Genomic DNA, 27928 nt, shown 5'->3' with positions numbered 1-27928 from the left:
ATTTGCTTTCCCCAAAAACCAATTATTATCTTTAACGTGCACTGACATCGCACAGCACACGGGCGCCTTAGCGTTTCGCCTCCATCGAAGCCCGGCCGCCGCGGTCGGGTTCCAACCTGGGAACTCCGGATCAGTAGCCGAGCGCTATATAACCACTGAGCCACCAAGCGGGTGCATAGCCTGAGTCGCTTTGGGACCTTAAACCAACATAAACATCTATTTCGCATCAGTGTCCCTTTAAAAATGCACCGACTCTTGCGTCGCTCATAAATACCTGTAAATTCTTCTCTCAACTAAAGTGCTATCTTATTTGCTCTGAAATTTCGCACAGAGGTGGTATTTGGTGGGGCTGTTTTTGTTTCGCGTTGAGCTTGCGAAGAGTGGATGCCTGATTCGGTGAGAATTAACCAGTAGTCCGCGTCGTATGCGCCAATGCCGGACGGACCAACGAAGACATTCGCGCAAACTACACTAGCAGCGCCATATCTCGCCCGTGAGGGGCTAGGAAGCACACGCTTGCGCGTGACCCGTCGTCTGCTTTCTTCATTCTGCCACCGAAGGGAGAGGGCGCCACTGGTACAACTGTTGCGGAAGTGTCTGTTTCAGTCCGGCTTCGCACATACTGTGACGACTTTTGGTTATTTCTCACCGAGCCGGGCAAGTGCTCGACTCATACTTATTATCAAGCAAAACTCACCGCCAGATGTCACCTGAGTTTGCCAGAGACGAAGGAGAAAGAGCATTAAACGACAGGTTAAAAACCTCGAAGGTAAAAATTGGATAGAGTCAATGAAAAAGAAGCATAGTGTAGAACTATATCGATGCTGGAAAAGGCAGATCAGGAAGGAAACGTTTTATGATAACTCAAGAGGCAGTGCCTTCCTCTTTGAAGCTAGGTCAGGGTGTCTTAGAACGCGCAGCTACAAAAAGAATTTTAACGAAGAAGAAACATGGGCTGTGTGTGGTAAATCGGTAGAAACAATAGAACACCTCATTCTAAAATGTGATGGTATCCATCCCGATGTCGATGCAGTCACAGTCACTTTTCTTGAGGCCTTAGGGTTTAGAGATAACAATAGTCATGTAAATAAATCTGCGGTGAAAATTAGCAAAAGCGATTGAAGGATTGGTGGATCAAAAGCAGAGAGGTGACATAAGTTTTAAAGTGTAGGAAGACGTATTTTAAAGAAAATGGCAAACTTTATTAACAACTTACAGAAGGGTTAAACAAAAATAAAGGAAAAAACGACATGGTGGCAACTACCACTGCCCCGTTTCAAAGGGGACACTCCTACCTTCCGTCCATCCACCCATGAGCGTGCACATTCTTCGGGTCCCTCTCACAGCGACGCAACAGTAATAATAATATTTGGTTTTTTGGGGAAAGGAAATGGCGCAGTATCTGTCTCGTATATCGTTGGACACCTGAACCGCGCCGTAGGGGAAGGGATAAAGGAGGGAGTGAAAGAAGAAAGGAAGAATAGGTGCCGTAGTGGAGGGCTCCGGAATAATATTCAACGTGCACTGACATCGCACAGCACACGGGCGCCTTAGCGTTTTGCCTCAAAAACGCAGCCGGCGCGGCAGGGTTCGAACCCGGAAACTCCGGATCAGTAGCCGAGCGCCCTAACCACTGAGCCACCGCGGCGGGTCACCCCAACAGTCGGTACAACGAAAAGCGTAGGAGCAGGCGGAATAATAATAATAATAATAATAATTGGTTTTTGGGGAAAGGAAATGGCGCAGTATCTGTCTCATATATCGTGGGACACCTGAACCGCGTCGTAAGGGAAGGGATAAACGAGGGAGGGAATAAAGACAGGAAGAAAGAGGTGCCGTAGTGGAGGGCTCCGGAATAACTTCGACCACCTGGGGATCTTTAGCGTGCACTGACAGCGCTTTGCCTCCATAAAAACGCAGCCGCCGCGGTCGGGTTCGAACCCGGGAACTCCGGATCAGTAGCCGAGCGCCTAACCACTGAGCCACCGCGGCGGGTCAGGCGGAAACCTCGCTGTGAAATTCTTACCCGTGGCGAGGAAAGGAGCGTGACTGAGAGCAAACGGTTTCCGCCATCCCCTCTCTCTGTATCGTCGCTTACTCGCCTAATTGGCCGCACGCTTACGTGAGGTTGTACGTAACGCCTCCTTTCTCGCCTGTCTCCCTTTCCTGTTTCGTCGTTTTGATTGCTCACACAGTCCTCTCGTACTGTACGGGGGTGTTCTGTCTCTTGTTTCTATGTAGCCTTCTACGACTGCGGTCGTGCATTCATAATGGCCGGGCGTTAAACGGTGCACTTTTGCGCTAACAAGCCGTCTTTGGAACGAGTTGTCCAACGCCCGGTGACGCAGGACGATGTCATTATGTCGTACGCAAATACTCACGTGCGTAACGTCGCGATTTTTTCAGGGGCGGGGGGGGGGGGGGGTTAGTTGGCTTCCCCCGTCCCCTTCTTGGCGTGGCTTGTGTCGTAAACAGAATTTTCAGAATGGCCGGTCGTGCGTCCCTTAGTTTGTAACGACGTCATAGCGGCCGCCATGTTTGGGACCAGAAAACACGGCGAAAACTGGGTCTCTCTTTTTTTTCTTTCTGGTCTGCTTATTGCCACCTTCACCTTACGTCGACATTGAAGCTCCGACCACGTTCAGGGCCGCCGCACAGATTTCCTCCACGATAAAACAAATAGTCCGTTGTTAAAACTTTTGTTGTTGCTTAAAAAAGAAGGTAATTAAATTATAAGGTCTAGAATTCTGACACCTGGCTTGTTTAGTCAAGTAGAAAAAAAAAGCTGATTTTGTGTACTGTTGTGATCGGCTAGCGGAGTAATACAGGACGCCGTGGACTGTGGCCCCAGTGTTAACTGTTATTTTCTTAACGCAGCCGCCGCGGCCGGGTTCGAACTCGGGAAACCCGGATCAGGGCGCTCGGCTAGTGATCCGGAATCCCCGGGTTCGAACCCGACCGCGGCGGCTGCGTTTTTATGGAGGCAAAACGCTAAGGCGCCCGTATGCTGTGCGATGACAGTGCACGTTAAAGATACCCAGGTGGTCGAAATCATTCCGGAGCCCTCCACTAGGGGCACCTCTTTGTTCTTTCACTCCCTCATTTATCCCTTCCCTTACGACGCGCTTCAGGCGTCCAACGATATATGAGACAGATACTGCGTCATTTCCTTTCCCCATAAAAACCAATTGTTCCTACTATAGCCTCTGTGCTCAAAGATGGGGCTCCTGTGACGTTGCGTGCATACTACGTATTGTGTGTTCGGCTCCGCCGTCGGCTGATAATACATACTTTTCACGCCGATAATACGTTTCGCATTTTTTCCTTATTAGTCAGGTCAAGTCACGCTCTACTCATTACGTATTAATGCGACAACGTTAAGGAGCTCGTGTCGCAGAAAAGCCGGTGGTGTCGGTCGTGAGCGAAAAATTCCTCCTCCTCCTCCTCGCAATGTACGCCACTGCCCCAACAGATAGCGCGCGACGGCAGCGCCTCCCGCTCGTCTCGTTCGGGCGCAGTGGGGCCGTGCGGCCACGCAGGAATCACGCGGTGAGCGGCGAACAACGCAGCGCACATCCAAAGCGCGTTCTCCACGAAGCTTGCTGCCCGTTCGTTCGGCGCAGAGGCCATGCTGGCGTTCGTGGCATTGGGCTTGTCGAGAACGATGTGCAGACGAACTACGACTGCAGCCTTTTACGTGGTTTGCCGTTCCGCGCGTCGTTTCACCCTACGTAGCCGAGCAATTTGTCTAACGGGGAAGGCGTCGCGCCGAACGGGCGATGGCGTTCCGTGGGCTCCCTGGCAGTGCTGCGACACGCTGTCGCGTTCCGCTTTTAAAGGCGAATCTTAAGCGTCCTCCAATTTTTTAATTGCGGGCATAACGGAACCAAGGGCGGCGCCTACATGTTAAAGTTCAAACCTCTGTTACTGTTACTGCCCATACAAGGTCGTGATATTTTTGTTTCGTGGGATAGTCTGACGAAGGCCCCACAAAGGCGTGTAGCATTGAGAGAGCGTCGCGATTGAGTAAACATATTCACCAGTCACTGTGAGGAAGTAAGGTTTTACGTACAAGCGAAAGACTTATGAAGCAGTTTCCGTAATGCGGTCCCGAGAGGACGTGCTCACATATGTGTGAATATCGCGGGTAGCTGTTTATGCTAATGTTATTGAAGCGAAAAGCTTCACTACGCTAATCAACACCGCGCTTCGCGCGAGCCGGCGTATGTCGGAGCACGAGTGACGTCACGCACGGCGCAAGTGGCCGCCGCCGACTCCGTCGCCCGACCTTTCACCACTGCCGCACGTGTTCTCTCGCTCGCTCCCTAGTCGCTACTGCGCATGCGCCACTAGTAGCACCGAGCCACAGGTGTTCTGCCGCTGCGCAGCGCCCCGCCTTTCCTCAAAATCCAACTTTCAATTTTCAGTTTTCTCTTTCTTCTCTCCCTCTCCCTCCCTCCTCTATCCCTTCCTTTACGGCGCGGTTCGGGTGTCCACCGAGATATGTGAGACGTTTACTGTGCCATTTGCTTTCCTCAAACACCAAGCAAAACAAGTGAGCTGACGGCGTTCATACAGTTCATTGGCGTTGACAACTTTGCAAAGGCCGTTCATTTTCACGAAAGGAAAGGCGCATAACCGGCTCCGTGGGCCAGTGGAGACCGTTGCCACATGTATCAAAACACGAATGAGGCGTCCGCATATTCAGGGAGCCAGTCATGCGCCATTCCTTTGCTCAAAGCCATCGCCGTCTAGAACATTGTCAGCGCCAACGAACACAGTGAACGCCGACATCTTTCGCTTTGTATATCCTGGATTAGTTGAACTAATCCACATTAATTTTTTTAATATACATATTCAGAGTTATTGGGCGTCGTATGAAGATTGTGCCCTGATTACAGAAATGTTTACTGGAGGATCAATGTACATAAACGGCTGGTGGTCGTAACTACCTGTCTGCATAGATTATTTCAAGGCGCCCATTTCTGGTTGTGTGTTCTGCTTTTCATTAGTGCGTAAGACGTTAGTATCATTAATCACCATGTGGGATTTGCCCGCGCTTGCTAAGTAATCTGTAATCCAATTTATTCTTTAATGTTGCTTCTGTATCGACAGCGGAAATGCGGCTAAAAATTAGTTCAGATTACGTCATTCACAAGGGTAGAAACTTGGGCGAGTCGGTAACGGTGATCCATGGAAAGTGAGAGTAGCGCAAAACGGGACAAAGGGACAGAGAAAGACAGACACAACACAGGCGCTAACTTCCGACTGAAAGAAACCAGGGCGGCCAAGACGAACGTAATCCGTGAGGGGAAACAGGCGCATGCGCCCAGAAAGATAATGAAAAACAGGTGAATGAGGATCTACGGATGTGCACGATTCAGCGTTTCTTTAAGAAGGCCAGCTCTCTTTTGGACAGGGAGATAGACGGCTTGCTTACACATTTATCGTCCAAGGCAGCGATACGAGCTGCTTCAATAATCTCTCGCGTTAACTGATCCCGGTGTCTGGCAACGATCGAGCACTTGTCCAGAAATGGCACACAACCACACTCCTTGCAGTGTAAAGCCAGATTACTGCCAGTAAAAGTTCTCAAGTTATTTTTGTGTTCGCGAAGTCTCTCATTCAAGCACCGACCTGACTGACCAACATACCGCTTACCGCAAGAGAGAGGGATGTCATAAACAATGCCTTCAGTACATTTCACGAATTTCTTTCTGTGGTTAATGGTGCACTGCAGCTTTTGGGGACGTTTATCAGCGGGCAAAGTTTTTTTGGAAAGCGCACTTAGTTTTTCAGGGGCAGAAAAAACGACACGAACATTAGCTTTTGTCCCAATTTTCTTGAGATTGTGGGACAGGCAATGAATGTAAGGAATAACGGCAATTTTGTCTTTTTTTTCTTTCTGAAGGCACGGACGGCAGTTGACCTTCCTGGCGCTTCTTCTTTAGTATGCCTTCGGCGACAGAAACACAAATATCAGCTGGGTAGCCTGCTTGATGGAACCTTGCGAGTTGAGCGTGAAAGCTCTCGCTGATGAGGTGGGGGCATGACTTTTCCAGAGCATTCTTCAAGCACGCTCAACTCGCAAGGTTCCATCAAGCAGGCTACCCAGCTGATATTTGTGTTTCTGTCGCCGAAGGCATACTAAAGAAGAAGCGCCAGGAAGGTCAACTGCCGTCCGTGCCTTCAGAAAGAAAAAAAGACAAAATTGCCGTTATTCCTTACATTCATTGCCTGTCCCACAATCTCAAGAAAATTGGGACAAAAGCTAATGTTCGTGTCGTTTTTTCTGCCCCTGAAAAACTAAGTGCGCTTTCCAAAAAAACTTTGCCCGCTGATAAACGTCCCCAAAAGCTGCAGTGCACCATTAACCACAGAAAGAAATTCGTGAAATGTACTGAAGGCATTGTTTATGACATCCCTCTCTCTTGCGGTAAGCGGTATGTTGGTCAGTCAGGTCGGTGCTTGAATGAGAGACTTCGCGAACACAAAAATAACTTGAGAACTTTTACTGGCAGTAATCTGGCTTTACACTGCAAGGAGTGTGGTTGTGTGCCATTTCTGGACAAGTGCTCGATCGTTGCCAGACACCGGGATCAGTTAACGCGAGAGATTATTGAAGCAGCTCGTATCGCTGCCTTGGACGATAAATGTGTAAGCAAGCCGTCTATCTCCCTGTCCAAAAGAGAGCTGGCCTTCTTAAAGAAACGCTGAATCGTGCACATCCGTAGATCCTCATTCACCTGTTTTTCATTATCTTTCTGGGCGCATGCGCCTGTTTCCCCTCACGGATTACGTTCGTCTTGGCCGCCCTGGTTTCTTTCAGTCGGAAGTTAGCGCCTGTGTTGTGTCTGTCTTTCTCTGTCCCTTTGTCCCGTTTTGCGCTACTCTCACTTTCCATGGATCAGATTACGTAAGGCGTTTAAAAACCATTTGCTTAATCGCTGCTTTATCGCTTTAGTGTACTCTGGCTCTTACACCAACCTGCCCCAAGAGCCAGGATGACAACCAGCAGATGTAAACTGCTGTTTTCGTTTGACTCGATCGCGCAGCTTGAATCAACCTTTAACGTCATTTTATGTCCGCCATCCTGGTGTTAAAACCGAAACAATGTAACGGTAGGAATTCAGTTATAAATTTACTAGTTGTGGTTGAGCTCCACATGTTGATTTGCCGATCTCTTGGGGGGGGGGGTCATTACTAAGAAAGAATACAGAACCAGAATTTGATGTTCGTACTCCTTTAATTATCGAATAAAATTTTGTTTAGGAAAGGAAATGGCGCAGTATCTGTGTCGCAACTCGGCGTACACCTGAACCTTGCCGTAAGGGAGAGCATATAGGAGAGGGTGAAAGAAGAAAGGAAGGAAGAAAAGTGCCGTACTGGAGGGCACCGGAATAATTTCGACCACCTGGGAGTCTTTAACGCTAAGGCGGCCGTGTGCTGCGCGATGTCAGTGCATGTTAAAGATCCCCAGGTGGTCGAAATTATTCCGGAGCCCTCCACTACAGCACCTTTCTCTCCCCCTTTCTTCTCTCACTCCTTCATTTATCCCTTCCCTTACGGCGCGGTTTTGGTGTCCGCTGAGACATGAGACAGGTATACTGCGCCATTTCCTTTTCCCCCAAACCAATTATTGTTTATTTGTAATCTTTAACGCTCACTGACATCGCACAGCACACGTGTGCCTTTGCGCTTCGCCTCCATCGAAACGCTGCCGCCGAGGTCGGGTTCGAACCCGGGTACTCTGGTATACGAGCGCCTTAACCACTGAGCCACCGCGGCGGGTAATTAAGCCGAGTCGGAATTTGGACTTTGTTCATCGGTGATCTGTAGTAATTTAAGGGGCTATGTGCAGTGGTCCTGTCACGATTGCACTGCATTCCCACATCGAACTTATTTTGGGGCTGCTGTCAGCCACATTATTTTGTCCCTTTTTACGTGATCGCATGACGCTGCCAGCGTCACTTAGCAACTGCGCGTTGTAGCCTTTCTGTTCGTGTCGACTTCACGGGCGTGGTATGAAGCCGCGTTTTAAAGCGAGACCGCTTGCCTCGAAGAGTCGCAGTTTTGGTTAACTCTTTGGAAAAGCGCATATTTATTAGTGCCGGTCATGAAAAAGTGCAAGCTCCGTGTTGATCAGTAATGGTAAACGCTTGCGAGCTTTTTCACTTGTGACAAGCCTGGAGCGTAGTAGCTTTGCAGATCGATCCGGCAAACACTCGGTGTGCACATTTTTGCCGCTTTTGCTCGACCAAACGCGAGATGCACTGCTTCCGTCCGTAACGTGTCGTGTTTTCCAAAATTGGTAAAGCGCCGCGACCCGTAACGACGCGTCCTTCAGGAGCGACCTTTGACCTGTCTGCTCCTCGGATAAGGACTTGAGGAGGAAAAAGTAGAGAAACCTAAGCGAATCCCTCCGCGGCAACTTCTTGCTCATTTAGGGCACCGAGCGTTGCGGGGGTGGCGGCGTCGTCTCGGGTTTCATCATCTCTGCTGCGTTGCGTACACATTCCCGATCCCGTGTCCGGATTTGGCTTGGCTCGGCTCTTGGCTAGTGTTGTTCCTCGTGGTCGTCTGCATGCCGTCCGGGGCCATAGCAGGCGACGCCAGTATACGTCGGTGTCGAAGCGAGCGGCGGGAAGTCGCTCACCAACGTCGCCCGGTGTGCGCGCGCCCCTCCGCGGGGAAAAGGAAAAAAAAATCTTTTTTTTTCTCTTTTCCTCATCCCCACCGGTTGGGAACGAACCCGGCCGTGAGAAAAACGGAAGTTGCGACGGCGGAGTCGAAACCGGGCTGCTTTCGCCTTCTGCCCTGTTCCGGATCTTCTTCTATTCCCTTTTTTCGGCGGCACGCAGGAGGAGAGGTGCGTGCTGCAGATGTCGTCGTCTGCTAAGTTGGTGTTGTCGTCTGCCAAGTCGCGCGCGCGCGCTGCGCCACCGTGCGGGCGAAGGGGCAGACGAGACGCGCGCTCTTTGGCGCATGCGCGTTGCGCGGCGGAGCAGGAAGCAGACGACGATCTTCGTGCTTGATTGCAGACGATTCGTCGCGTGGTTCCTTCCGCTGCGGTCCGAGATATCTCGACCCCCGAAAAGAATTCGCCAAAGAGAAAAAAAATAGGACGCGGTTGAATGGACGAGCTGTTGAAATGTTGCCTCTGTGTGTGGTGGCTGGCGCGATTTTAAAAGCATGAGATGGTGCCTCCGGTTTTTCTTGGGCGGATTTCCGTCCGTCCCTCCGTCCGTGTTTTTTTTTTTTTTGTCGCCGCGGAGTTTCCCACGACGGCATTTAATCAACCGATGTGCTAGTGTAGGGTATACCCCGCCACGTGTCCGACTTGTGTGACCGACAGTTTTGGCAGGTTACTCAGGTGACACTTTTGGGCCGCGCAGTTTCCGAGGGAACCGTCTGCATTTCCGCTAGCAAATCCGTCTGAACTTCTTTCTGGTCGAGTTGGTGTCTACTGCGAGGCGCAATTTTCGCAGATTGGGGTGAACAGGTATTAAACGAGAAAAAAAAAATCACTACGCTAACTCTGTGCGCTGTATAGTTTTGAAACTCGGCCAGAGCTAGCGAAAACTTTTTTTTTTGTTAATGTCTGCCCCTTTCATCCTGTTCTTAACCATTTCCATGACGGTACGGTCCAGGTTTCCTCCTGCTGTGAAGCATCTACGCGTCTTTCCTTTCCATTTGCTTGTAGCCCCTATGCGAATTTCCACAGAATGTCCGAGAGGCGTTTCGAAGCGTTTTTGCTGGGTCTCATGCTTCGGCTGCTTATTTTTTTCCGGTAGGCCACTGCGTAGTTTTGATACCGAGCTGCTACATAGTTACGGACTGGACACATGATCCTTTTAGTGTCTTTTTCAAGTTCAACACACAAAAAGAAAGTTTTATTTTTTACTAGTGTCTCCTTAATTATCGTTTAGCCTTGGGCTCCGGTTCAAAGCTGCGGTCAGCACAGGAGTGTTTCGCGTACGGTCATAAACCAGTATACCGACTATCTGTAATGCCGTTCGACCAATGATTCAGATAGGTTCGTTTAAGTTCGCATTTGAGGCATATATATTTGCAGGTCACATTCGCGCCGCCTCCAAGAACGCGACACTTCTCCCCACTTGCTGCTGGCAGGCTACGTCCGGTGGTGGAATTAACTTCGATCCCTGCACTACCGCGCGCGTCGTGGAACAGTGCTAGTTTTGCTCGTAATCATTCGCTAATAGACACTTTTAGTTGGGCGTACACGACACTGCGGGTAACAAATGCGCATGCGCAGAACGCAACGTATCTAGCCGCCCATTGCGGACTAGCGTACGCAAAGTGGGACTATAGAGCTATATAGTGGGGCGCTACGTGCTGCGTTGACAAGATGGCGGCGCCCAGCTCGTCCGCTTCGGAATAAATACATGTCGCCGCTTGATTCTCTTACACAATAGCTCGCTCAAATGGTAGCGGTTCGCTTTTATTTTGCCTACTCTTGCCCACACGTACCGGCATAAGCGGTAACTAGCCCCTGTTTTTCAGATAATTTGGCGATTTTCAAGCTCCTAGGCCTAACTAAATGCGGTGTGTTTTCCTCGTAGCAAGGACACCTGGCGAGGCAGTTTTCTAGCTTTTAATCAGTTCTTACATTTTCTTTGGTTTGCATAGTCTTGCTTCTTGGAACAAAAAAAAAAGACTCGCAGCGCACTCACCCTAGTTATCAGTAATCACGGATGAAAATTGCTTCAACCGAGCGTTGATGTGCTTTGACATCTTGTCACTAGATGGCGCTACTGTTTACGCGCGCGCGCGCGCGCCAATGACGCTACGGCATGGCAAACTAAAAGTGTCGTGTTTACACTATTCACAGCGTACGCAACGCAGTAAGAGATGCGTACGCAAGCTTACTGCGTACGCCCCAACTAAAAGTGTCTATTGCCAACCGATCGCACCCACGTTCCTGGTGCTCTTGATGTAGCGCGAAACTAACCCAGACGTTCGCCTCCAATTTCCACAGTGTGAATGGAAGCGGTCCCGGCTGCTTGATTAAGATCGACTCGCTTTGCTTTCTTTTTTGCTTTTTTTCTTGAAGTTCACGTGCCCCGTGTTTTCTAATGACTTTGTAATCCCTCTCTGCATGAGGTGTAGAAGGTGGGCGGGACCGCGGGGAGGGGGGATTATCGGCAGCCGGTCATTAAACGGTTGCAGCGGCGTCGTGAGCTCAGGGATTAACGGAAACGGATTAGCGAAGAAGGGAGTCGCACGCGAGGCAAGGAGCTGTAAAGAGTGTACAGCGTCTTGAGAAACCAGCTGCGCCTCCTCCTTCCACGACCACCTCTGGTAGCGGGGGGGGTGGGGGGGGGGGGGGCTGTGAATGGATTTTTGCCGGCTGCTTTCCGCCTATAGGTCGAACTGAACTCTTCTTATGACTTATCTTTTTTTTTTGTTCTTTGCTTCTTTTACCGCCGGGATGGTGCGTAGAGTCGAATGCCCCCCCCCGTTCCCCCATATTCGTTGAAGGCAGCGCCCCGTTCTTGAAAAGGGTTCGACTACGACACCAACCCTCTGTAGTACGTGAAATCCCTCTGCCGAATTGGCTTATGTGGCTCGGTTGATTCATCTTTTCACACGCTTGGATCGCGACCTTGCCCACGTGCGTTTGTGTCCTGGCCGGCATGGCGTGAATCATTGTGGGTTGGGGTTTCGCGTGGCGGATTTTTTGCGCAGTGCTTGATTTCGTCTACTCGGCCTTGCAATGCAGCGAGCCGGAACAGTGGGAGAAAAAAGAAACAGCTCGCGATGTTAATTGAGTCGTGCGCTGAAAGCTGTCGTGTTCCTCTCGACTTCGGGCTGCAGGCTGTGCGAAGTCCGTGTGCAACCTTGGAGGCTAAATCGCGCATTAATTACGTATGCGTTGGCGATTTATTTATTTTTCCCGATTCCATTCCTCGTCTTGCTCAGATGCACAGAGGGCATGACCTGATCTCACTCGTGTCGTGGTTGGGCGTTCCGTATACATAAGAAGGGTCCTTCTCGAAATGTAGATTAGTGTTCGTTTGCTGTACTTTTGCGATGTTCATTTCCCCCAGGCGAAAAATATCTGGTTTCACTCCGTGATGTATTGGAATTTTCAAAGGCAGTTATATTTTGTAACAGCTGTAACACTGTGACCTTGGTTCTAATGTTTGACTGATCTCACCTAGACACATATTTATTGACGGCAGTTTATCGTATTTTCGATGGTTTCGACAAACGGTGGGAAATTTACTGCAGAATTTATTTCCTAAGCGTTCGCAGAGTTAGAAGTGAAGCAAGTCATTACTTGTTGACACGCCTAGTTTTGGTGCTGTTAGCAAAAGTTGAAATTTCGTCACCACCATATATATGGTAGTTGTCATCCTGCTCACTCTGAAGGTCAGTAATAGTTTGTGGCTGGTCCGTGAAGGCGGTTGTGAGGTGACCCCATCATTATCGTACGTTATACTTACAGTAGTACCCTAGGAACTGACGGCGCCATCTCTGTCGCTTCAGATTGTTGTTACACCGCTGATGGTGCAGAGAACGCCATTGTTAATCCGATTTACTTATTTCAGCTCGCTGCGGGCATGTCCCTGGCGGGAGGGGGTCTTCAGCATCGTAACTCGCGAACCAAGACATCACCGCCTTCAACACAACGAAAGTAATTAATGCGATAAAAATATGCTACAGCAGAGTGAGTACAATAATACATGCAGCAGGTAGGAGTTAGATGAGTTGATGGTAGTGGCGGTTCTGGAGGGTAGGTGCTTTACACTGACGACAGCGACATTTCCGCCACGTGCCACTGGTTACTGCTGTCAGCGAACAGAAAATAATAGTTGCGTCCGTGTCTCTTATCACGGAAACAGGCCCTTCCCAGCGGTGCGTCAAACGTGCGCAAACGTTGTTGCCTCAGCCGCCCTTACATGCGTACCGTTGTTCCAAGGATGGACGATATGTCTTCATCCGCTCTTAAGCTCTAATGGGCCTTGGCCCCGACCTTCTCCGAGAGTAGCAGCACAATGGAGAGACGCGAGCCTCCTCCTCTGCGGGAAGGTTTTCTTGAAAGCGGAAAAGCTAGAAAGCGATCCCGGAGGGCAAGGTCAGGCCGCGGAGGCTTCTGTACTCCCCGCGCTTGTCTTTGAAGGCCTCCCTCTTTTTGTTTTTCTAGCTTCTCGCGGCGGCCCTGACGAGACTGGGTCTCTCGGGTGCGGCTACTTTCGTTGCCGGTGCTTTCCTGGCGTCGCGTGCTTGCAGTCTCTAACGATGCGAAGGTCTATCGATTCCGTGCTATAACACGGCCAGACTGGTGGAGATCAGACCGGGTGTGGCGATCGCTTCATTTTTCCGCATAATACGCAGTGCAGTGTGGAGGAATTCAAAGGCGGCTACGTGGAACTAAGGATATACGTAGGTTCTTGCAGATGTCCTCTTTTGGACTGTTCCACCTGCGTCCTGTACGAGCTTTTTTCACGACACCGCAACCAGAATCTATGAAACACCAAATAGCCGACTTTGAAAGCATTACCGCACCGCAGCGTACCGTACCATACCATATACCATACCATACCAAGCTTCAAACTGCGTCTTTTCTGCGGACCATATTTTGTTCCTGACGGTATGCACAGCGTCGCAGCTGCTTTTGTGCCAAAAAAAAAAAGACTTGTAGCGTTCACAGCAGATTTTCGATTATGCCATATGCAACACTCTATACATGGGGCTCACGCTTCGAAATCTGGCATTGTGATTTGTCCGAAGTTCGGAAGTCAGCCGAGTTCTGCGACACTTGCGGCATTTAGGGGAACTTGCTCAGCGCATCGAAAAGGCGGGGAAAAGTTGTCGGGCTCCATAAGTAGTTCGTGCCCTGCTCATAGGCGGTACCTCCAGAAATTGGCCGCGGATCATGCCCGTTTTGAAGCGAAAAGCTTCACTACACTAGTCAACACCGCGCTTCGCGCGAGCCGGCGTATGTCGGAGCACGAGTGACGTCACGCACGGCGCAGTTTCTCTCTCTCGCTCGCTCCCTAGTCACTACTGCGCATGCGCCTCTAGTAGCACCGAGCCACAGGTGTTCCGCCGCTGCGCAGCGCCGCGCCTTTCCTCAAAATCCAACTTTCAATTTTCAGTTTTCTCTTTCTTCTTTCCCTCCCTCCTTTATCCCTTCCTTTACGGCGCGGTTCGGGTGTCCACCGAGATATGTGAGACGGTTACTGTGCCATTTCCTTTCCTCAAAACAAGTGAGCTGACGGCGTTCATAGAGTTCATTAGCGTTGACAAATTTGCAAAGACCGTTCATTTTCAGGAAAGGAAAGGCGTACAACCGGCTCCGTGGGCCACTGGAGACCTCAATCTCGCTTTCGCTTGGTATATCCTGGATTAGCTGGGCTAATCCGCATTAATTTTTTTTGTTACAAGTTTCGTATGGATATGTTTTAAAGAACGCTGGTGTTTGGTTAGATGCTATCATATGTCTTGACGAGGCGCGTCAGTTCTTCTGAAGCGATGACGCTTTTACCGAATAGATTTCGCTCTCGCACTTCGGTTTGACTGCTCTGCTCGTTAGCCGACGTTGCCTTGATTGAGAACAGTGCCAGTGACGCGGCCTTGCTCGACTTCCGTGGCGTCTGTCCTGCGTTTTGCCCGTCCGACGCGCTTGAAGTTCGAGCGCGCCACTGCGGTGTAGTATATACACTGTTCCACAGGCATGTTGGCGGGACGGCGGGATCACTTCAAAAGTGGGATGCCTCCAGAATAAAGTGGGACACCAAGCCACTTACGTAATGGCCAACCAGAAGCCGTATTGGCCGGGACGTGGCGAGACGCTCACTAATACTGACCAAGAATCTTGTCGCCGTACGATATTGCGCCGTTGCCTAGCAACCTTAGTTACTACCCGAGCAACTCGAGCAAGTTCGGAGCGAGCGTCGCAACAGCTGCGCTAGAGGTTGCTCGGGAAGAGCAACTTGGGTTGCACAGTCCGTATACGGGTGGCTGTGATAGAAACAGCCACCTATAGCCTGTTAAGTTGCGCTTGGCTTAACCGCTGCGCTGGTGGTGGTATGAGGACTCGCCGCCATCTACGGAGGTTAAGTAGAGAATGACCAATTCCGCGTATACGGACATTAACCCACTAAAGATATCGTGTCATACCCTTAAGGCGGAGAAATTAGCTCCCCCTCCAATTGAAGAATGAACACCTGCTTTTTCGCACGCCTACTCGGTTTAACTAACGCTAAACTTACTTCGCGGTTATTTCTTTGTTTTTAGAGGGCAGAGCGTGTACTTAAGAGCGAGGGTGGCTTGCTACACCTGGAATTCATTTGCAGCTCGTATAGGCCCCCAGCGCTTCTCAGCGCACGTGCTGTCGAGTTTGTACTTTTTTTGCACCGTGGATGCTAGCACGTACTACGAAACTTATTCGCAGCCCGTCTGCCCACCGTGCGTCACACCGGGAAGCAATCCGCCGCCAGTCTATCTTTTCTTTCTGTCTCTCTCTCTCTTTAATCTCCGCGGATTCGCGAAGCGAAACAATGGCGCACATACCGCGGGTTGACCGAAATGGCGTGACGGCGGGCTGGACAGAACTGGTCTTGTATACCTCTGCCGTTTCTCTTTCTTCCATTTTAGCGGTCGGATATGCTGTATGCCGAGGAGGCGAGAAAACGAGAAGCTTTGACGTCATCGCGTGTCCGCCTTGGCTTGGCTCCGCTTGGCCGACGCGTGCGAGCGGTGTCGCGTAAATTGGGCGCCTATCGTAGTCCTGTTTGCTGCGCGAGGGGGGGAGCAGACGCCTCGGTAGAGAATTGCAAAATTGCCGGTCCGTGTAGAGACAGCGCGAGCACCACGTCGGCAACACTAAACCATACCCAGCAATTGTGGACGAGAGCATTTTTGAGCGCGAAACGATTTATGAACGTAATTTTTTCATATAATGTAAGATTTCACTATAACAATCAATATATCCGCAGATCACCCGACGGTTTTTTTAATTTTGTTTTTTTTTTGGGCTGGGGAAAGGAAATGGCGCAGTATCTGTCTCATACCCCTGTCACACGGCCAGTTTCAATGCCAATCGAGTCGAGGGTCTTCGAGATTCTCAATCACTATCGAACTCGAAGGAGTTGTGTCGCTGCTACACGGCAAATCTCAATGGTCATTGAAATGGTTCTCGTGTCTCACGCTACGCTTGTGTGGCGCCACAATCGCTACTTTAGATTTTACAAAAATAATATTTTATAAATCTATACGAAATGCTTAAATACACGCATACGCGCATGTAGTTTAAAACCCTTTTAATTGCGCGTACGCGACGGACGGATGCAGACACTGCTGTAGCCATTCTAATACAAGACGAGCCAAAACTAAGCCAGTCCAACTGCGTCGGAGCGCTGTTTCGTCAGGCTTAACACATGGGAAGTCGTCTTGATATCTTAAAAGCAAAAGCTATTTGTCTCTTGAAAGTTTATGCGAGGTTAAGAATGGGCAAATCGAAGGCGAATACAACAGCTTAGGACACGATATTGCTTTGAGGGATTAGCGACGATTAGCGATGAAGTTGTTATTGCTGCGAAGCGGGCGGGCAGGGTGCCGCCATGTTGTCAACGCAAAGTACGCAAACAACGCAAATACCGCAACGCCAAATTAATGGGCTTAATGCGCTTAAAACCAGTCTGATACAATTTTAGAATTATTGTACAGACTGCTTGCATTAAAGTCTAGGCGAATAATGTTTGTTCATGCTTTTGTACCATGAATGTGTCGTGTACGAAAGTGCGCTTGGCGCCGCTCGAAGCAACGCTAGCAACCTTGGGCAGCGCTCGAAGGCCCTCGAAATCTCGATGGAGTTCCGCGCTGCTCCGTTGACTCGATAGGCTATTGACTCGATCGCCATTGAAACTGCCCGTGTAGAAGCGCTCGATCGCCTTTGAGTCAATCGACTATCGGTTAGAGGGCCCTCGAAATGCCCGTGTGACAGGGGTATCATATATCGTTGGACACCTGGACCGCGCCGTAAGGGAAAGGATAAGAGAGAGAGTGAAAGAAGAAAGGAAGAAAGAGGTGCCGTAGTGGAGGGCTCCGGAATAATTTCGACCACCTGGGGATCTTTAACGTGCACTGACATCGCACAGCACACGGGCGCCTTAGCGTTTTTCCTCCATAAAAACGCAGCCGCCGCGGTCGGGTTCGAGCCCGGGAACTCCGGATCAGTAGCCGAGCGCCCTAACCACTAAGCCACCGCGGCGGGTAGATCACCCGACGGCAGTCATGAATTTTTGTTCTATTAACGTTTTTGCTATAGTCCAAAGTGTTCCCCATTGGTTTTCTATGGGAGTGTTAACTATTCGATGCGACCGATGGAAACACTAAAAAAAAAGGTTTTGCTACATGTGAGAGTAATAGACCATTACCTTCAATATTGCTGTAAATTCATCTTACAGTTTTCTAGTTTTAAATATTTTTTCCCCAGAATCGCTGGACATGACTTTCTGTGTGTAGGCGTCTGACCAAAACGTGCTGTGCTAGCAGAGCGGCTTCGTACCACCTCTTGCTAACGTTTCTGCCTGCATGCCTAATTTTAAAAAATGGCGACAACCCGCCCGAGGTTTTGCCACCGGCTCATTCGACGCTGACCAATAGCTTCCTTTGTGCACTCTTGCGCGAAGCCTCATCCGGCGAATTCTCTGCACACGGGCTATTTTTGTGGAGGCACTTCCTTAATTCTTAACGACTTTTTTTTCTTTTTACACGCAGCAGCGAATTTTGGTCATGTTTGTGTTGGAATCATAAACGCTGCTAGTCCTGCGTGGCGCATCGACACGGATAAAAAAATTATCAAGTTACTATCGCTTCTCCGCACCCCCTCCTCCCCCCATGGAAATTTAGACACCTTCCCCAATTTAAATTCCAGGGGAAGCACCTGGCCTCATCTCAACTCTCCACACACTAGTGATTTCTGCAGTTACTAAATGACTCGGCGTAATCGTTGCCTCACGTCACGTTCTCTCTGAAATGTGTGTCTGAGGTTAATTACGGAATGCTCGCGCGGGGCGAGTTGATAGTCCGTGTCGCTGGCACGAGGCACTGGACTCAAGACTAGAATAAGGGACATTACGACAGCGCGGCAAAAAGAAATAAACGGTCCGCATACACCGAGCGCGTTTTGCTGTTTGAATGTCCTGTCAACTGCGCTTTTTAACTTCAAACAGCGCGACCGCAGACGACCACCAGAAGGAGAAAAGACGCACGTCAACACTAGCCAGCTGTAGCCAGGTAGCCCAGCATCAAACTTTACTAAAATGCTGTCATCTAGTCATCAGTACAGAGCGTTTTGCAAGGGTACCGCAGTTGTTTCGTGCTTTACTCTGTAACGTGGATTAACCCCGTCGCGCTTATTTTTTACAGGCGGGGCACCGTCGGCGCCGGCGACACGAGGTGGCGCTGCGGGAAACCCGTTCCGTGGCGCCCTCCAGCAGCAGAGTGGGGCACCATCGAGGCACGGCTCCCCTCGCCAGGGGCTGGGTCAGGCGACGACGTCATCCGCGACGGCATCTGGCACTGCCGCCGGCTCGCAGGTGGCGCTGCAGCAGCAGCACTCTCAGAGACAACTATAGCCGCACCATTGTGAAGATAGGAAATTGTTAAACGGGGTATCACTTGGCGTGACGTGCGACATCCGCCAGTGAGACACTTTATGATTGAGACTCTTGTGGTGTCACTCCTCAGTCATCATGTTTGCGTAGGATGTGTGTGATGGCCTCCAGCACTTTCTGTGCATTGTCGAAAATATCAAGCCCAAGACACATGGTGCACAGTGTGAGGTCCTGCTGGGGAATTCTGTGACACCATTGCCTGTCTGTGAGTCACAAGGAGGTGACTGTGATCACCTGTGTGACTAAACATTTGTGAGCAAAATAACAAAAAAATTGTCACTTTCAGTTGTGATTGCACTCTGTGACAGGACATTTTGTCAAATCGAGCTTTTATTGGCCTTTTGCACATATTGCCTGCCCGGTTAACTCGTTACTGGGACGTCCAACTGTGGCACGAGATTGTACATCGTCATACAAATAGGTCATATTGGCCTTGGAAACAAAAATATTTCTTTATTTTTCCCGCCCACTTGATGCACGTGACTGACGTGTGATGGACTGCTGAAGTCCTCTCAGATTCGCCTAGTCACGGTGCTGTTTTGTGACAAGAATGTGGCCATTGTTTTGCTTGGCGCACCTCTGCTTGCCTGCTCATTGTAGAAATATGTACATAGCACTTACCAATAGAACATGAGAATGTGCTGCTTGCCAGTGTACCATTAACCCTTCCCGGCACAGGACTGACCATTAGCTAATGGCACTTTGAGCTTTAGCATAAATTGGGGACGTCATTTGATTTTTTGCATGTTTAAGGGTGGCCACGTGTGAAACCTCTGCCATGTCTGCTTGTATCATGTGCATTCATCAGAATGTCACCGACTTTTGAGGGCACTTTGATGGTTTTGATGACAGAACTTTGACTTTTGCTGAGCATCACACTGTCATTCAGGGACTCCTTAAATCTTGATACCAAGCGAAGTGATGCCCTGAAGAACTGTTTGCTTGGGAGCGTGCTCTGTAGGTGAGGGCATCAGAACCACATCTGACTTTGTGTAGAGGCGGTTCATCCCAGAAGTATGTGGCCACATGATCTGATCATGATATAAAGAGTGGTATTGTAGTGTGATCAGTAAGGGCCGGAGGTGGACTGTTGTCTTGCTGTCATCACTTCGTGACGTTGCCATCTTCAGTCTTTTGTAATAACAGAAGCACGAAGAACGCATTTCTTTTGTTCTGTGATCATCACGCTTGAAGAATGAACTTCTGCGGTGTTAATAAGTCATTGTTACGAGCCTTGTTGTCAGTGAATAAGCCTACGTGATTGTGTTTTTTGGAAGCGCCCAGACACTGCATGTTATCTACTTGTTGTGGACGCTGTGAGTGTATTATTTTCTTGCCATATTTACTGCACGTGTGAAGCTTAGGCTGTTAGTTTTGTTTGGCAGAAAGTGCGAACCAGGGCATTTGTCGCGGAAAGCAAGAGGTGCCACAGTGCAGAAGAAGGAACGAGGCGTGTCAGAATCTGTCCTGAGAGCTGAATACGTCTGTAAATCTTTCTGACCGGCCATGTGAGGAGTGTTTGTGATTAGGTCATTTTGGGTTACACAACATCTGCTTTTCAAATGCAACATTGATGGCGTGTAAGCAAAAGCAAAACTTGTTATTATGTAAGATTGGCTAGGCATGAACTCTGGTAAGAAATTCAAGATTGCATACAGTGGAGCACTTGCCATCTCAAGTACTGTAAATAATAAAGCTAATTTTTCTCTTCTGATCCTGTGTGGTATTAGTCTCCTTGTAGAAAGCACTGGTATCTCTTTGGAAGGAGGCACAGTGCGGCTGTCTTGTAAGCATCCTCTTTTAATACCTGTAGGTGCATCTGTTTAGTCTCTTGTACCAATGACTTATTTTGCTTCTAATAAGTCAGCTTTAATGCGGCAATCGGGAATAAATTTGTTGCCAGCATTCCTTACTTTGTTAATCCTGGGGGTGGAATTGGCAGTGGGAAGCCAGACTTACGACTCCTTCATGTCCTCATTCAGCAGAGCACATGATCTCCACACTACCACAAAGCTCCTGGTTGCCCTGTTGTTAATTACTATGTCATCTTTGCTGCAAAGCACCACCTCACAGCCATTGTTTACTCGTCCCCTCTATGACTGATCTTAGCTGCGCCAAGTTTGCTATGGGAGAAAGGCCTCTCAAAGTTGCGGGCGGTGGGGAGGTTGGGGGAGGGGGGGGGGTTGCGGTCCTATCTGGGGTTTGGCATGGTTTTCCTATGCAAAATTTTTAGCTTGGGGGAAGGTGACCGACCCCCTCCTATAAGTCCAACCCTACTCAACCCTCCGCTGAACAGAAGCATGGATTAGTGAGGAAACGCTGGTGTTAGTGTATCCTGGCGATAATGAGGAAATGTGCTTGAATTGGTTATGGGCCGTGCTGAACCTGTGAACGGAACCTCCATGAATGCAGAGGGGAGGGGGAACATTGTCGTGAATGGTGTAGGTTCATGTAGCGGCTTTCGTGAATTTCAGAGGGCGTCTCAATCGAACCAATATGTCAGCTGCACAGAGTACTCTGTGTGGATGAGGTGTCGGGAGCTTGCGTAGATTCTTGCCCGGTCTTGAACTGCATGATTGGCTCGAGCTGCCGCCACAGCGGTGGCTTAATCGTTTGAACTTCCGCTTCGCATGCGGGAGGTGCGGGGTTCGATCCCCAGTGCCTCCGGGTGCCCACTGGAGATACAATGGGTGCGCAAGCTTTTCCCTGGCCTTATATGCTGGGCTCCTTTGATGTGAATTATGCTTGCAAAATGGGTCCACCTTGTATAGACTAAAACTACCTTGTGTCATGGCGCTCTTTGGTCAAAAGCTGGCTCGAGCTGATTGGTCGATAGGGAACGCCCTCTGTCAGTCGGACACTTCGGTTTTGAATGCGTCGGCGAGTGAACTGGAGGCAAGAGAAACTTGTTCTACAAGTGGAGCAATGGACGCTTAGCTTAGCTTGGGTTTCAGAGGCAATTCGCAGCAATGCCGTCAGTGATTAATTGTAGAGCCTCCGAGCGAGAAAACTGCAAAGCCAGTTTTGCACGTTCAACTGCTCGAGGTAAGCGAGGCCTTCTTCATTTTCATTGCGTTTTCGTTGAAAACTAGACGGAACGTTTCAGCACTTCCAGATGACGCAATTGCAGTTCTCACGCTTGTTTCGTTTCACGTTTAGATGTGCCCGTCAACCTGAATAAGCAAGTTTGTTACCGAAGGTTATAACAAATATCAAGCGTATGTGGGTGAAAGTGTGCTAGCAGTTTCGTTTTTCCCACGCCCTGTTTATCGTAGCAGCTCGTTGCATGTCCGAAGTTGGCTTGCTTTTATCTTTTTGTAAGCAGCAAGGCGAAGGCATCGATTGGAGAGCCTGGATAATAGAGCAGATATATTACTCAACTGTGCTTCATATTTTTCCCCACACCGAGTGGCCGATCCCGGCCGGCTACGGCCGTAGTAACAGTGGCGTGTCTTTTAACTCTGGTTGTGATCAGGAGCCCAAAGAAATGAAATGTTAATACTATCCTGGCCGAAGATAACAACCCGCCGTTCCATCGTACGGGCACGTCGTAGGATAAATATGCTGATGTACTGAGGCAATCGTTAGTGCAGAGAACCAGGGACTGGGATGAAAGAAGCATGCAGGCAGAGTGCTGAAATAAGCAGCGGTAATTCGGCGCCTACATGTGATTGAGTGCCCTCCTTATAATCTGTGCTTATTCCGTCGTGCTTGTGCCTGACATGTTTAGTTAGTTTAAAACCAGTTCAGCCAAGCGTCCACTTTGGGACAGGCATATATGAAAATATCGCTAGCAGCGGTTAGTTCGCGTTTGAAATCTGCCCATTCGCTGTTCGGGACGGCTTCCGTAAGTCCGCAGAAATTACTTTTCTACATAGAGACTTGCTGCCTGTGGTTGTCTCTTGCGTCTTGCTTAAAAAAAACTGAAAATTGGTTGTTGGGGAAAGGAAATGGCGCAGTATCTGTCTCACGTATCGGCGGACACCCGAACCGCGCCGTAAGGGAAAGGATAAAGGGTGGACTGAGAGAAGAAAAAGATGCCGTAGTGGAGGGCTCCGGAATAATTTCTACCACTTGGTGATCTTCTTACTCAATAATAATTGGTTTTTGGGGAAACAAAATGGCACAGTATCTGTCTCACGTATCGGCGGACACCCGAACCGCGCCGTAAGGGAAATGATAAAGAGTGGACTGAGAGAAGAAAAAGATGCCGCAGTGGAGGGCTCCGGAATAATTTCTACCACTTGGTGATCTTAATAATAATTGGTTTTTGGGGAAAGGAAATGGCACAGTATGTATCTCATATATCGTTGGACACCTGAACCGCGCCGTAAGGGAAGGGTGAAGGAGGGAGTGAAAGAAGAAAGGTGCCGTAGTGGAGATAGGTGCCGTAGTGGAGGGCTCCGGAATAATTTCGACCACCTGGGGATCTTTAACGTGCACTGACATCGCACAGCACACGGGCGCCTTAGCGTTTTTCCTCCATAAAAACGCAGCCGCCGCGGTCGGGTTCGAACCCGGGAACTCCGGATCAGTAGTCGAGCGCCCTAACCACTGAGCCACCGCGGCGGGGTGATCTTACTTGATCTCTGCATTTGCACTACGTGTAAGCGGCGGCTTTGTTCTTTTCCCCGTGAAGTAATTTTAGCTCCAGTTCTCGGAAAGTTCGTCTGCGGGCATCGTACGGAAACTGCGGCGAATCAGGTCGAACGTGAAGCCGAATATGACCTCAGGTTCATGTTCACGAACCTGCCATCTCGCAGCCATTCTCCCTTACAAAAATTTCTTTGCACAGTCTATAGATTGTCCATAGACTTCTGTCTATAAAGTCTATAGACAAACCCTAGAAACAGTCTATAGGCATCTATAGCCAGTCTATAGATTTATGACCATACACTTTTAGTAGACTTTTGTCTATATAAACTATGAGTAGACAAAAAGAAATGTCTATAGGAAGGCAATGAAGTCTGTAAAAAGTCTATAGACTGTCTATATACAGACCATTTGTCTAAGGGCTGGATAGTTGAGTTGGGAGCGGTCACCCACCTCAGAAGTTCTGTCTATTCTGTCCTGTGTCCGCCTCGTACGCCTCGTTTCAACTGGTCGCGAAACAACTCTGCGGACCGCACTACACTCCAACTCCGTAGTGATGCCCTTCGTTCATTTACCGGAATAAAAAAAAAATGCCGCGCCTTTAAGCTCCCGCAAGCATCTCTAAAGCCGCTCAAGGCACGTAGAGTCACTGGAAAGACGCCAAGCAGACGGCATTCCAAAGGACTACTAAAATGGCGGCTCGGCTGCTCCCGGTAAGCGCGCGTATTCTCATAGGGCTTCTGCGAAATCGGTCAATTCAGGCACGTGGTTAAAGCATTCGGATCCGCTTGATTGAGTAAATAAGAGGGTGTCTGATCATGCGGACAAATAGCCGCGCTTCGTTCATTAAGCCAAGGCGTTCGCATTGGATGACAGCATCGGCAAATCTGTGTGTACTATACCAGGAGAAAAAGTCTATGACGGAGAGAGTTACACATCGAGCCGATTAAAGAAAGTCTGCGGGAAGTGGAAGACTCCGCGTGTGGAAAAAGAAAAAAAAAGAGCCTCATACCCTCGGCGGGATTCGAACCCGCAATCCCCGGTTTAGGAGACCGATGCCTTATCCATTAGGCCACGAGGGCGCATACTGTGCTCGACAGCGCAGACAGTTTTGCCAGTAGGAGTGCACAGAGAACGGTGGAAGAATGTGGTACAGAGTGAAGAAAGTGGGTAAGAAATTCATGGCTGCCACAAATCATACACAGGACTCGAGCCAGCACACCTTGGTTCCAAACAGAGGTGTTTTGTCCAGTGGGATACGAGGGCTGACATTCTTTTTCTTTTATTTTTTTTGCATAAGAAATTTCCACGTATAGGACCACGCGTTCCTGCATCAATTAGGTCAAAGTACATTAATCCTGTCATAAAATTCTCACTGTCCTTATCAAAACCGAGGAAAGCAAAAAATAGGCCGCGTCAACAGTGGGTCTCTCCACGTGGCAATCTACCGCGTGGTTTTAGAGCGAAAGCACCGCTTAACACGGTCCAAAGCAAGACTCTTGGGTGAATCTCGGAGTTGCTCGGGTAAGTTCGGATTACTTCGGAGGAGCGTCGCGCCAGCTGCAGCCATTGGGAGAAAGCCAGGGTAAGTTCGGAGGAGCGTCGCGCCAACTGCAGTTAATGGGCGAAAGCACGGGTAAGTTCGGAGGAGCGTCGCGCCAGCTGCAGCCAATGGCAGAAATCCCGGGTAAGTTCGGAGGAGAGTCGCGCCAGCTGCAGCCAATGGGAGAAAGCCCGGGTAAGTTCGGAGGAGAGTCGCGCCAGCTGCAGCCAATGGGAGAAAGCCCGGGTAAGTTCGGAGGAGCGTCGCGCCAGCTGCAGACAATGGGCGAAAGCCCGGGTAAGTTCGGAGGAGAGTCGCGCCAGCTGCAGCCAATGGGAGAGAGCCCGGGTAAGTTCGGAGGAGAGTCGCGCCAGCTGCAGCCAATGGGAGAAAGCCCGGGTAAGTTCGGAGGAGCGTCGCGCCAGCTGCAGACAATGGGCGAAAGCCCGGGTAAGTTCGGAGGAGCATCGTGCCAGCTGCAGCCAATGGCAGAAATCCCGGGTAAGTTCGGAGGAGAGTCGCGCCAGCTGCAGCCAATGGTAGAAAGCCCGGGTAAGTTAGGAGGAGCGTCGCGCCAGCTGCAGTCAATGGGCGAAAGCACGGGTAAGTTCGGAGGAGCGTCGCGCCAGCTGCAGACAATGGGCGAAAGCCCGGGTAAGTTCGGAGGAGCATCGCGCCAGCTGCAGCCAATGGCAGAAATCCCGGGTAAGTTCGGAGAGTCGCGCCAGCTGCAGCCAATGGGAGAAAGCCCGGGTAAGTTCGGAGGAGAGTCGCGCCAGCTGCAGCCAATGGCAGAAATCCCGGGTAAGTTCGGAGGAGAGTCGCGCCAGCTGCAGCCAATGGGAGAAAGCCCGGGTAAGTTCGGAGGAGCGTCGCGCCAGCTGCAGTCAATGGGCGAAAGCACGGGTAAGTTCGGAGGAGCGTCGCGCCAGCTGCAGACAATGGGCGAAAGCCCGGGTAAGTTCGGAGGAGCATCGCGCCAGCTGCAGCCAATGGCAGAAATCCCGGGTAAGTTCGGAGGAGAGTCGCGCCAGCTGCAGCCAATGGGAGAAAGCCCGGGTAAGTTCGTACGAGCGTCGCGCCAGCTGATGCCGAGTGGAGAGAAGGTGTGAGGATGAAGGGCGAGCGAAACGCGGTTGCGTGCACATGCAGGTTTCAGAAGGACGAGGCGAAGAATAAATTAACACATGCTTTCACACGTCTACTCGGTTTAACTGCGTTAAAGCACTGCCAGTTTTTTTCTTTTTTTCTAGCGCCTGAAAACTTTTTTCAGTCCTAACGGGTCACGCGGGTCAAGAAAGATCCCTCTAGCTGCTGGAACCGAATGTCAGACGGGTATATGTATCTGTTATTCTTTGGACGCCTGTAGGGAATGTCCCAGAACAGCAGCATCGCGACACAGAGTACATCAGTCATGAGTGAAAGTTTAAGGCTGAGCATACCTATGCACAAATGGCAGTCCACACAGGCTACGGGACCTATCTCTGAGAGCTTCAGAGGTCGGCGTGCAGCTTTCTGTGCCGTTGATCGACAAAGCCAAGTTCACAGTACCTCCGCTGCCACAGCACCAGATAAATATTCAGAACCCGCCATACCGAGACCCTGAGGTCGTCGTCGGCATGAAATAACATCATCAAATAGAAAAGTTGTACAACTCATTGTCACCGCTCACATGAATGTTCAGTCACGTGTGACATTTCAAGTCACAGGAAATTCATGGGGCACACATCGTCAACGGTCACACGAAAGATGTGCCTTGGGCATTGATTATGTGCCCCGTTAATTCAATGGCTAATGTCACCGATAAACCCCTTGCAGCTGATCACGACCGCCTCACAGGTACAGCTCACGATAAAACTCGGTTCACGTTATGCGAACGCCGATTCAACTTGTTTTCTTTAATTTTGGTCTGCACATTACTTGGGTGCACTCATTGCTATTCTACTAGGACCGTTAATAATTCGTAATTCAAATTATTTTTTATGCTGTTTCGACTTCATCAATTAAACGATGGCTGTGACGTGTTGTTGATGTTTATGTCACAAAATCGCTCATACGTAGTTTTAGTTCATTACAACACTTAAGCTCATCTGCTTCGAGAGCTGAAAGGACAATAAACGGCGTATAAACAGTTACATTGCAGTTGTTTGCGTGTGTCATGTGACCTAAACGTCAACTATACGTCACAGCCATCGTTCGATTCGTGAAACAGAAACAGCATGAGAGAAGATTTTCAATTATAAATTATTTAGCGCTCGTAGGCGAATACCGTGTATTTTAATGCCTAACGAATCGTTTGAAGGAAGAAAAAAAAAACGCAACTAACAGTTTGTGTCTCAAACATGCTGGCCTGCTGGGCTTTGTAAAACTACTGCTTACTGGCCCTAATAACGTCAGACCTTATTCCGGAAGTGACGTGCCCGTAGCATCTTTCTTTTCCATATACATGTTGTCATCCTTTTATCGCTGTTCACGGTTTAACACCGGCCGTTTGCTCGCAGTCACAAGGTAAGTCCCACAACATGTCTTTAGGCAGCATACCTTTGCGTAGTAATCAACTTTAGAACTGTCCCCGGCCGTAAGCCACCGATAAATTTACTCTACGTTCGTGGCGGAAGGCAGAAGAATTGATGTGATCGTACGCGGCATGATGTGTACGTTGCCACCTCCCCTTTCCTGCAACTGGCCTGAGGCGTGCGGACCACGTGATCAGGTGAGCTTGAGGCCCCTAGCTGGTTTAGAGAGTAAAGAATGAAAATTGGCCAGTTATAAGACGGGAGCTTGCACCGCTTGATGCTTGATATGCAAAGAAGTGTTCGTTTCTGGCCACATTTTGAAATGCTTTAACTGTCTCAAAAAAAAACTTCTGCAAGGCATAAAAGCGTGCAGCGCTGTTCGCGTGCGTTTCAGTTCTGTCATCAGTGTTTCGAGTATGCTGGTGGGAAGGCTGGCCTGAAAAGCGGCACAAGATTGGTAATAACGGCAGAAGGATTGCTTTCAGAGGGCAACTGAATATGACATGTGGCTTGAAGTGTTTGATTTCGGGAAAGTGTTGAGATATTTCTTTTGTCTGCAGTCAGTCTCACGATTATGCGAAATCTGTACAATTCGCTACGAAAATTTTAGGCCATGTCGAAGAGCC

At 49.6% G+C, this 27928-nt stretch overlaps 1 protein-coding gene and 1 non-coding gene across 3 annotated transcripts in view; one reads left to right on the top strand and one right to left on the bottom strand.

Moving 5' to 3' along the window:
* The window catches only part of Ino80 (chromatin-remodeling ATPase INO80), a 75797-nt gene extending 55433 nt beyond the window's left edge, over positions 1-20364 (top strand). For both annotated transcript variants that reach the window (XM_077637810.1, XM_077637809.1), the window contains exon 34: positions 18403-20364. In XM_077637810.1, the coding sequence (XP_077493936.1) occupies positions 18403-18611 (209 nt within the window). In that variant the 3' untranslated portion in view covers positions 18612-20364. The remainder of the gene's footprint in view (positions 1-18402) is intronic.
* A 3888-nt stretch (positions 20365-24252) lies between these two features.
* On the bottom strand, positions 24253-24325 carry TRNAR-CCU (transfer RNA arginine (anticodon CCU)). Its single transcript has one exon. It is a non-coding gene; the product is annotated as a tRNA-Arg (tRNA).
* Between the last annotated feature and the right edge of the window lie 3603 nt (positions 24326-27928).

The sequence above is a fragment of the Amblyomma americanum genome, chromosome 9, assembly GCF_052857255.1.
Source record: "Amblyomma americanum isolate KBUSLIRL-KWMA chromosome 9, ASM5285725v1, whole genome shotgun sequence".
Taxonomy (NCBI): Eukaryota; Metazoa; Arthropoda; class Arachnida; order Ixodida; family Ixodidae; genus Amblyomma; species Amblyomma americanum.
Note: the sequence above shows the minus strand (reverse complement) of the source record. Positions and strands in the feature narration are given on the sequence as shown.